General features: G+C 47.4%; 1 protein-coding gene across 2 annotated transcripts; it reads right to left on the bottom strand.

The window, feature by feature from the left end:
* Nucleotides 1–7079: 7079 nt before the first annotated feature.
* On the bottom strand, nucleotides 7080–10538 carry LOC132017773 (DLA class I histocompatibility antigen, A9/A9 alpha chain-like). Of its 2 annotated transcripts, XM_059399796.1 has the most exons (9): nucleotides 10384–10538; nucleotides 9827–10096; nucleotides 9352–9627; nucleotides 9024–9173; nucleotides 8475–8750; nucleotides 8251–8355; nucleotides 7809–7841; nucleotides 7625–7672; nucleotides 7080–7496 (listed from the first exon to the last, which is right to left on the bottom strand). In XM_059399796.1, the coding sequence occupies exons 1-9, from the start codon at nucleotides 10445–10447 to the stop codon at nucleotides 7492–7494; spliced, it is 1227 nt and encodes a 408-aa protein (XP_059255779.1). In that variant the 5' UTR covers nucleotides 10448–10538; the 3' UTR covers nucleotides 7080–7491. The 2 variants fall into 2 exon arrangements, with proteins under 2 accessions (XP_059255779.1, XP_059255780.1); XM_059399797.1 differs by lacking the exon at nucleotides 9024–9173 and having other exon boundaries at nucleotides 10384–10536.
* Between the last annotated feature and the right edge of the window lie 882 nt (nucleotides 10539–11420).

Raw genomic sequence — 11420 nt, 5'->3', positions numbered from 1 at the left:
TGCTGATCCCAGCAATGTGGGTCATTTCTCTTTCCCTCTCTCTTTTTTAGTGAGTCTAGTTAAAGATTTGTCAGTTTGGTTGATCTTTCAGAGGATCACATTTGATTCAGTTAGTTTCCTATACTGTTATTTTATTCTCTTTTCTCTATTTCATTAACTTCTGCTCTCATCTTTATTTTTTTCTTTCCCTTTGCCTCCTTTTGCTTTCGTTTGCTCCTCTTCCTCTTTTGACTTAATGTGGAAGTTCAGGTAATTGAGTGGAGATGTTTCTTTTTCATACAGGCAGTTCCAACTATATATTTCTTCAGCACTGCTTTAGTCGGACCCCCTCGGGGTTGGTATGCTCTGTCTTCATTTCTATTAATCTCTAAGTATTTTCTGATTTCCATTTTGACATCTTTGACCCTTGATTATGTAAAAGTGTGTTAATTCTGCATATTGTGAGTTTCCCAAATTCATTCCAGTTATTTCTTTCTGGTGTCATGCCACTGTGTTATTTGCATTATTTTTACCCCTTTAAATTCAATGAGTTTTTTATGGCCTAGCATAGGGCTTATCTTCTAGAAAGCTCCATGTGCATTTGAAATGAATGTATATTCTGTTCATGGCTGGAATGTTCTATACATGTCAGACTTACACTGTTGTTTTATAGTATGGCTCAAGTCTTCTTTATCTTCATTGATCTCTGCATAGTTGTCCTATCCATTATTGAAAGTGATATATTGAGTTTAACTATTATTGTCATACTGTCTGTTTCTCAGTTTCTGTCAGTTTTGCTACAAGAAGTTAGGTGTTGAATTATTAGGTGATCTATGTTTAGAATTTTTTCATCTTTCTGATTAATTGACCATTTTATCATTACAAAATGGTCCTGTTTATCTTACTAGCATTTTTATTTTTAATTTTATTTTTAAAGATTTTATTTATTTGTTAGAGACACAGTGAGACAGGGAACACAAGCAGGGGGAGGGAGAGGGGGAGAAGCAGGCTTCCCACTGAGCAGGAAGCCCAATGTGAGGGCTCAGTGGACCATGACCTGAGCCAAAGGCAGACTCTTAACAACTGAGTCACCCAGGTGCCCCCTTACTATAATGAGTGTATTCACACCAGCTTTCCTATGGTTGTTTGCCTGAGGTAACTTTTTCCATCCCTTTGAGTTTAATCTGTTTGTAACTGAGATCAAGTGCATCTACTGTAGACTGCATAGGGGGACCCTGTTTTGTGTTCAGTCTAATAATCTGCACTTTGACTGACTTATTTAAGCCATTCACTTGCAATGTTAATATTGACACTGTTGATTTATGTCACCGTCTTACTTTTTTGCTTTTAGTTTTCCATGACTCACTCATTTTTCTCTCTCTCTTTTTAAAAAGATTTTATTTCTTTAAGGGAGAGGAGAGAGAGAGAGCACAGAAGCAGGGGAGCGGCAGAGGGATGGGGGAATAGAAACAAGGCTTTCCACTGAACAGGGAGCCAGCAGCTGGGCTTGACCCAGGACCCTGGGGTCATGACCTGAGCAGAAGGCTGACATTTATCAGCTGAGCCACCCAGGTGTCCCTCCACTCATTCTTCTTTTACTGACAACTTCTTATTCAGTGAATAAACTGTAATATTTTCATTTTTAATCATTAATCATTTTATTTTGTAGTTATTTTCTTAAGACGTGCTTTTGCTTTTGCCATGTTTTCTACATATTAAATTTTGTGATTTTTTTCTTTATATCATACCCATAATATATATTCAAATAATGTATGTTTATATATTTGTATCATATCCTGGTCCTCTTATATTACATCTTATAGTTCCAATATTTCATGAACTTTTTGCTACTCAATTATTCTAAAGTTACTTAGTCACAGTTTTTTTTTTCATTTTAACTTTAATTTCTTTCTATGAGTTGCTTTTTTTTTTTCTCTGTGCAATTTTCTGTGTAAGTTTTTTGACACGTAAGTTAAATAGAGATTTCTCTAGAGAAATTTGTTTCTTAAAATTTTGGGGCATCACCAATTCAGGACAATTATGAATTAAGCTGATGACATGAAGTTATTTTGTCCCAACGGCCAATTGGAAAGCAAATTTGGACTACAAATCACTGATGGGTTCGTCTGTGTCTGCAAATTTTTGAAATAGTTGTTTGCTCACTTTTTTTCCTGACTCAAAGGCAAATTTCCTCAGAATGCTCTTGGACTTGAAAATAGAACAGATTTGATTGTGTCACCCTGTTCTGAGGATGTGAATCTTAGGTTGCCAGATTTTTCAGGGAGAGGATTTTTTTCTGCTGCTCACATGGAGCAGCTCTGGGCATTGTCTCCTCTCTATGAAGCTCCTGAGCTTGAGAAGCCAAGCTAAGATTTTCTAGATTTGAAAAATACTCCACAGATCAGAACAACTATTCTCTGGGGCTTATAGCCCATATTTAAATTTTGGGCTAATTGATATTTCTCTTGATTGTTCTATTGTGATTTTGGATGATTTTATGTTTTTTCTATCATTTCCATTTTTGGGAAAACGGGCAGCTTTATTTCTTAAAAAAATTTTTTATTTAAATTCAATTAGCCAACAGAGTACATCATTAGTTTCATATGTAGAGTTCAATAATTAATCAGTTGCATATAACACCAGTTCTCGTCACCTCACATGGAGCAGCTGCCTTTGGCTCAGGTCATGATCCCAGCATCCTGGGATCAAGTCCCACATCGGGCTCCTTGCTCGGCAGGGAACCTGCTTCTCCCTCTGCCTCTGCCTGCCATTCTGTCTGCCTGTGCTCACTCTCTCTTCCTCTCTCCCTCTGACAAATAAATAAAATCTTTAAAAAAAAAAAAAAAAGGAAGTTGAAAGTGAGTATAAGTCAGAAATTTCTAACTTCTCCTGTCTGAGACTGGTTATTTCCAAACAAAAATGAGGATGAATATCACGTCATTGGATCTGCTGAGACACTGTGATCATTAACTGTTCATGAACCAGAGATGAAATAGTCAGTGTCTACACGGGAATGGTTTTCAGACTTTTGTGGAGGTCACATAAACCTGATGAAATTATGGATACTCTCCCCAGAAATATGTATATATAGAAAGAAACATCAAATGCCAGTGTGTATACGAGGATCATCTGAAGTGACATAGATCTGAGTTTTTAATCCCAGGAAGAGACAAAGGATGAAGATGACATGTTGAGCAATCACTTCATGACCCAACAATGCTACTCCACTCATCTGTGAGTAGGGACTGGAATGGACAAACCTGGGCCCATAACAACCATCAATAAGTTGAAAGATGAGTTTATTTATGAGTCACTCCTCATCCAAGCAGACTTGAGTGCCTGCAGTGTCCAGATCAAGTCCTAGTCTCAGATCATGGCTCCAAATGTGGAAATTTGTCATTCTTTTCCATTCCTGGCTCCCAATGTCTATTCCCAAAACTGGTACCTCTCTTGCCATGTGCAGGAATGCCAGACATCAATAATCTTATTGGGGGCACAGACACCTCCATCCACAGAGAGGAGAACCTATATTTCCAAACAGTCCAGCACTTGGACATGACATGAAACTTCAACAGTCACATGCCAGACTCTGACTCCAGACATGTGACAGGCACACTGGGCCAGTATCCATGCATTAGGCACAGGGGGTTTGAGGAGTGTCACAGTCATATCATGCAGCATAGCAGTCCCAGCCGCAGGGTCCTGTGGCCTCTGTCAGGAGAGTCAGTGGTGTCCATACCCAGTAGCAGGAGCTGGTTGTCTATGGGTCTCCATCCAGGGTCCAGTGTGGATTCAGCTTCTGGCTGTGTAGTCTTAAGCCTGTATTGTGGCTTTCCTGGAAATAAAAAAGGTCCCATATATTCTCTCTCTTCCCTAAGTCTCTCTGTAACTGTATGTTTGTATCACAAGGAGTCAGAAACCCACATGGGGAAGAGTTTCCAAGAGCAAGATTTCAGACATCTTTTACCAACCTTATAAAGATATGATTGACATACACCATTGTGTGAGTTTAGGGTACAACCTGCTGATCGATACATTTCTGTACTGCACAGTGATTACAACCATAACATTAGCTAACACGTGCATCATGTCACGTAGTTACCATTTCCTTTTGTGTGATGCAGACATTTAAGATCTACGCTCTCGGTAACTCAGACCTTTTATGTTGAGATGAAAATTTCCTCAGTCTGCAACCTGGCTGTGCCCTACAGGAAAGAAAAAAATGCAGCTCCCAGCATGTCTTGCACTTTTCTTCCTACAAAAAGACATCTGAAGATTTTATTTATTTATTTGAGACAGAAAGAGAGAGAGAGCATGCACAAGAGAGGCAGGGAGGGGTAGAGGGAGAGAGAAGACGTTTCAAGCAGACTCTGTACTGGGTGCAGCGCCAAATGTGGGCCAGTTCTCATGACCCCGAGGTCATGACCTGAGCTGAAACCAAGAGTGGGACACCCAGACGTCCACAAAGAAACAAAATCCCTTCCCACAACGAGGGCTCTCATCAATGACTTCAGTGCTTCTCTATGTGGTGGAGTCACAGGATTGCCTGTGGCTTTGTTACCAAATACTCAGGACTCTCGCCAGCCCCCCTCAGCTTAGAATGTTGGATGTGGGTCCAGGTATCACTGGCATGATAAGCCCTACTGGAGAGGCTGATGCAGGGCCATGTGGAGATTCTGCTTCCTGTGCTCACTACTCCATGTGGGATCTGAAAACCAGCAGCAGCAGCACTGACCTTGCTATCAACCCAGCATCTTGTGCTCTACCCCAAACTGTCTAGATTTTCGCAGTCCAGGAAATTCCTGTGCCCACTGAAGGCTGGGTCTCCCTGGTCTCTGTGCCTTCTAGACACAGAACCAGACTGTGCAGTGCACTCTGGGTGTGCGCTCTGATCAGCCTGCTTAGCCCGGAGGAGTCCAGGGTTTGGTCCTGTTTCTTTCTCTTCTATGGCCCTCAACCCTTTGGTGACCTCATCTCTGCTGAAGACTCTAAACATCATGTATATGCTGTCACCTCCCAAGTCCATTTCTCCAATCGGGATATTTCTCCTGCCCTGCACTCTGTATCCAACTGCCAACCTCAGTGCATTTCTACTGGACATCTCAGATTCCACATGCCCAAACTGGTTTCTGTGATGCTGCTTCCCCCAATGTCCTGCTTCAAGATTCTTCCCCATATCTAAGGAAGGCGCTCCACATTTCTACTTGGCAGTCTAAAATACTGGATGCCCTCCTTGATTCCTCCTACTCACCACCCAGATTTGGTGGTTGGGAAATGCCACAAAGTCCATCTGTAAATACCCAGCACCCGACCATTTCCTGTATCTTCCCTTCTCAAACCCCAGATGTACATCCCACATCACCTTCCTGGCTCACAGCACTGGTTTCCTACATTGTCCCCACTGGTCACTCACGCTGTACCTCTTGATTCTCACAGCAGCAATCAGGCGCTGCTTAGAAAGTCAATCCCATTGATATGTTCATTCTGGTAACTCCACTCCTCACTCAGAGAAAACTCAAAAGCCTTCTAATATCATCAGACTTTCATGATGAGGTCACCTTCTGGGTAAACTGGCTCCCCTGATCCCTGGAGTAAAAAAAGCCATCGTCCCCATCCCTGCACAGGTGCTAACTGGGTCTTCTTCCTCACAGCACCTGCCAACTTCCAACCTAAACAGTTCCCTTATTACTGCACTTACATAATACACAGTTCACCTCCAAATGACACTGGTTGCATGGTGTATGTGCACCTATGTGCGGACTTTTTTACAGTAGGTACTATCCATGCATTTCCTCTTCTTTGTGATTTCTAATTTTTGCAGCATTCATTGTTAGAAGACTGTTTCCTACATGTAACATAAACATGTGTTAAGTGACTCTTCATATTATCAATGAGGCTTCCAGCAACAGTAGGCTATTAGTTATGCTGAGGGAGTCAAAAGCTATATTTGCATTCCTGACTTCATGGGGAGGGGTCACTGCCCCAGTCCCCACATTGTTCGACGGTCATGTGCAATCTGCCCCTTACACTAAAACATACCCTCCATAAGACCAGCACATTTTCTTTCTTCTTAGTCTCACTCAGGTGCGCAGATGTAAACATAGCATGTCCTGTATGTGGCACACAATTATCAGTTGAATGAATGAGCAGCTAGAGGAGTCCTTCTTCTAGATAAGTCTCAGGCATAGCTGTTCTGAGGCAGCTCCTGCCCCACGTGCACCCACCTCACCATCAGTGCTCTCTCTCCCCCCTCACAGGGCTGCCCTCCCTTCCCTCTCTCTGCTCAGCCCCTCCCCCCACACCATCTCTCCTGCACAGCACAGCACACAGAGTTCTCTCTCCAGAAACACTGTACTCGGGCTTTATGGATCTTTTTCTCCAACCACAAAGAGATCTACATTAGACTCTGCTTTATAAATCCATGAATTTGGATCCACGCCAGCACTAGGATCATTGAACTAAAGGTAGGGGAGAGAGGGCAGAGCAGCTGAAGAGAGAGACTAACTGATGTTTATTAAGGCTGAGAAACTTTCAGATTCCTCCTCTATCTCCAGAATCCTGAGAATAATCTAGAAAACAGGTATAGATTGTGGGGAAGAGATGGATGAATCTGAAAGTTCATCTTTCCATACTACAGAGACTCCTGTGCGCCAGGGACAACCTAGGCCTGTGGGAACACAGCCCAAAGGACACCTGCTGCTATAACTGACAGGGTCAAGCAGGGAGAATGGGACAAGAACTGGTACACAACAGCAAGAACTGGCCTGATGCTCAAGAGAAACAATGAAAAAAGCCCACCCTGGAATGGAGGCTATGACCCAACCCAGGACTGAGGTGAGGCTGACCCAGTCACAGGAAGCTCTTGCTGCACAGGTTCCCAGTGACAGGTGATATCCAAGTCCCTATGATCACAGCTCCTAGTGATACAAGTTTCCACACAGGGGCAAAAAACACAGAACAGAGAGATGACCAAGCTGAGGAGTGAGCACGTCACCCCCATGATGCATTGAGCTCACACTGGGCACAGGACCCATCCCCACTGGTCTCCTCACAGCCTTCTGACCCCACCCGCAACAGACTTAGCACAGTAAATGCATGGATTCTAGAAGGTTCTCAGCGCTTCCATTTATTTGCTGTCTCAATTTTACAAATCTCCTCTTTTATTACCTAATCAATCCCATATGGAAGAATTAGGAAACATAACTCATGTCTGGATTCTTATTTTCAATACAGAAATAAGTCATTTGTACTCAGCCCAGCATGAAATAAAGACAGAGATGGAGATGGTCCAGCCCTGCCTCTTTTGGAACAGGAAAGCACATCAGAAAGGAGAATAAAATCAGAATAGGGAGGGGTCTGGTGGGCAAATCTCCTCATGTCCTCACATATGCTCAAAGGAACTCAGACACATTCTGACATATTCTGCACAAACAGAAGTCAGGGGTTGCTGATGTCACCAAGTGGGGGTGTGAAGAAATCTTCCATCTCTTAGCTCCCACAAGGCAACTGGTCTCACACTGTGAAAAAAAATCATGTACAAATTGAGGTCAGTCCCATAAGTGGGGACATCTCAGCAGCCCCCCTCATGCGCAAAGTGTCCCTAGTGCCCCAACCCATCCCCATGTCAGGGTCTCCAGGGTCTCACCTTTAACAGCCGTGAGAGACACATCAGAGCCCTGGGCACTGTCATCACCTAGGGGAGAACAAACAGGACGTGGTCAGAGCCCAAAGGAGAGGAGACTACAGGAGGAGCTATGGGGTGTGTGAGCTCCCCATGGGGTCCTGTCTACACTATCCCAGGGTCTCAGGGATCACCCCTCCATACGTACGTGCAGCATGAGAGTAGCCTGGTTTTTTCTCTCCTGTGGGGGAAAAATATCATGTCAGAGGCCTGGGACAGCTCCCAGTCCTGGTTGTAAATAAAGTTTCCAGAATTGTAACAGAACACCGAGGACACGACAGAAAACATGAAAAATGAGGTGAGGAGTCACTGGGTCACTGGACTTGCTGGCATTCTGTCCTCAGCAGGGACTTCCCTCTCTGTCCTGTGACTGCTGGGCATGAGGTCCCCATCATCAGAATTAACAAGATGAAAATGTGTCTTTCATTTTCACAAGTCTCTGCTACAGAGTGTGTGTTCATGATCTGCTCCAGAGCAGGCAATTCCATTTGTGAGGATGGTATTTCCCAGTAACAAGGCAGGACAGTCTGCTACCTAGGAGACTCCCCAGAGGGACAAGAGACCTCAGATCTCCCCACTCCATTCCTTACCTGAGCACTTCCTCCAGATCACAAATCCAAGCACTGCAATGACCACCAGGAGAGCCAGGAGACCCAGACCAGCAATGATCCACGTGATGAGGTTGGTAGATGGCTCTGGAAATGGAGAGAAGGAGAGGGGTATAGAGCTCTGGTAAGTGTCCTGGCTCTGCTGAAGTTCTCCAGAAGGACTTCTGCTTTCCCTGAGAAGAGGCTCTACCCAAAACCCTCCTTACCCCATCTCAAGGTGACAGGCTTGGGCAGTCCCTCATGCTGCACGTGGCATGTGTATCTCTGCTCCTGTCCAGAAGGCACCACCACAGCCACCCACTTCTGGAAGGTTCCATCTCCTGCAGGCCTGGTCTCTACAAGCTCTGTGTCCTGGGTCAGGTCCTCTCCATCTCGCTGCCAGGTCAGGGTGATCTCCGCAGGGTAGAAGTCCAAGGCCCAGCACCTCAGGGTGACATCACGGTGAGAGATGGGGTGGTGGGTCACGTGTGTATTGGGGGGTTCTGAGGAAGAGAATCAGAAAATCCACACTTGGGTTTGCCTTTATGGCCACTGAAACGGCATTCATGTGACCATCCGGAGATGAACTGGGTATTGGTTCGGATGGAAGAAGCACAAAACCCAGTCATCAGCACAGCCCTTGGGATCTTCTAATCCTGGAAAGTTCTAGACTCAGGGAGAGCGTCCAGGATAGGAGGCTGTAGGTTTAAGGGAGAGTGTGCACTAATGGTCCTGAATGTGGCCGGGGTTGAATGACTCAAAACACCCAGTCAGACCTCCAAAGATGTTTGTATTGGAGAAAAAGGCCTTGAGAGGTTCTGTCATGGTTTCCAGGGTGGCTGCCAGGGTCAAAGGGAACCGCTGATGGGTTATTGCAGGGATGGTCTCCACCTGTCTCCTGGGAGAGACTGGATTCCTCCACTGTCCTTTAGAGAAAAGCGGCCCTCTGGGTGAGTCACTCTCTAGTAGGAACCTGAACACCCAGGCGGAACTCCCTCTCCCCACCCGTGGGAGGGCGGTGTTTCCACACTGAGTCCATTTTCCCTTCCTGAGAAGCCAGCCCCAGGGGAGGGGAGATCAGGGAGGCCCCGCGGCCCCGGGTACCTGCGCGCAGCAGCGTCTCCTTCCCGTTCTCCAGGTACCTGCGGAGCCACTCCACGCAGTCTCCCTCCAGGTAGTTCCTCTCATGCTCTGCCTCACCGGCCACCTCCCACTTGCGCCAGGAGATCTGCGCCGCCGCGTCCGCCACGGTCCAGGAGCGCAGGTCCTCGTTCAGGGCGAGGTAATCCGCGCCGTCGTAGGCTAACTGACTGTACCCGCGGAGGAGGCGCCCGTCGGGCCCCACGTCACAGCCGTACATGCGCTGGATGGTGTGAGACCCTGGCCCCGCCCCGACAGGCAGGGGGTTAAAGTCGAAAGAGAAAATAAAACAGCGTGAAAGTTCCCGCGGTTGTTCCCTGTTAGGGGTACTGGTGGGTCCCGCAGCCTCAGGGTGGCGCTCGGACCCCGACACCTGGATAGGCCCTGGGAGGAACGTGGGGATGGGGGTCGTGACCTGGACCCGGGCCCTGTCGCTCACCGGCCTCGCTCTGGTTGTAGTAGCCCCGCAGGGTGTTCAGGTTCACTCGGAAAGTCAGTGCGGTGTCCTTGAGGTTCCGGGTCTGCCGGTCCCAATACTCCGGCCCCTCCTGCTCCACCCACGGCGCCCGCGGCTCCATCCTCCGACTGGCAGAGTCGCTGTCGAACCGCACGAACTGCGTGTCGTCCACGTAGCCCACGGAGATGAAGCGGGGCTCCCCGCGGCCGGGCCGGGACACCGCGGTGTCGAAATACCTCAGGGAGTGGGAGCCTGCGGGCGCGGAGGGGCTGAGACCCGCCCGACCCTCCTCCCGGCGCGGGGTCCCGGGCCCAGGGCCCAGGTGGAGGCGGCCGGGAGGGTAATGGAAGGGGCACCGAGTGGGGAAGAGCAGGGCGGAGGCGGGGAGGAACGGGGGAGCACAGGCAGGGGTGGGGCCGGGGGGCTGGGGTCTGGGGCGGGGGCGGCGGAGAGGCGCCTTCCTCAAGGGTTCCGCGTCCCCGCCCGGGCGTCCCCTCGCTCCTGTCCCGCAGAGCCCTTTCCTCCCGCCCCGCACTCACCCGCCCAGGTCTCGGTCACGGCCAGCGCCCCCGACAGGAGCAGGAGGAGGACTGGGGACCCCATGGTCCAGACCCTCAGGGTCTGAGGAGCAACTGGGTCTCCGCGGGTCTGCGGAGGACTTCAGAACCCGGAACCGGTGTTCCGCTGACTGACTTCGACGGAAACCTGACGCCCAATGGGAGTGCGAATTGGGACCGCATCACGAGTATCCAGGCAAGAGGAGGTGACACAGGTTGTGAGAGGGAGAAGTGAAATCCGCGGAGAAGGGGACTCCCCAGCATTGGGCTTCCAGGCCCCACACAGGGTGCTAGGGCCTGAGACCTTGAGAGGCAGGTACAGGGACCTCGGCCTTTACATTGACCCCTCACCTACTGCTCGGGGTGCTCTCTGTCACATTGTCTCCTTGAGTCATGGCCCAGGAGCTGTGTCAGTGATTCTGAAACATTTTGTTAGAAGGTTATCTTTACAGTCTCACAGATTACTGAGGACCCCAACGATAATTTTGCGAATGTAGGTTATAGCTATCAATATTGATCATAGTAAGGAAAAGGCTGTTTAAAAAAATTTACCAGGGCGCCTGGGTGGTTCAGTCAGCTAAGGGAGCAACTCCTTATTTCAGGTGATGAGATCAAGCCACACCTGGGTCTCAGGGCTGACCTTGGAGCCCGCTTAAGATTCTCTCCTCCCTCAGCCCCTCTCTGCTCACTCTGTATCTCTAAGAAAGTGCAAATAATAATAATAATAATAATTCGCTTAGAATCATATTAATAACCCATGGCATGAAAACAGCAATGCTGTTTTTATGAAAAATTAGTTCCCCCAAATTAACAGGGTAGTGAGAAGAGTTGGATTTGTTATACTTTGCATTTTTGTAAATCTTTTTCTTAACTACCTGAACCACTAGATGTTCAGATTTGCTTCTTTCTGCATTTATTGCATTGCTTTGAGTAAAGTATATGAAAAACATTTACAGCCTTGCACAGAGATAGGAGAACAGTAGGTTTCATAACCTTTTCAGATATTCAGCTTTGATACT

The sequence above is a fragment of the Mustela nigripes genome, chromosome 5, assembly GCF_022355385.1.
Source record: "Mustela nigripes isolate SB6536 chromosome 5, MUSNIG.SB6536, whole genome shotgun sequence".
Taxonomy (NCBI): domain Eukaryota; kingdom Metazoa; phylum Chordata; class Mammalia; order Carnivora; family Mustelidae; genus Mustela; species Mustela nigripes.
The sequence above is the reverse complement of the archived record's forward strand: the minus strand, read 5'-3'. Positions and strand labels throughout refer to the sequence as shown.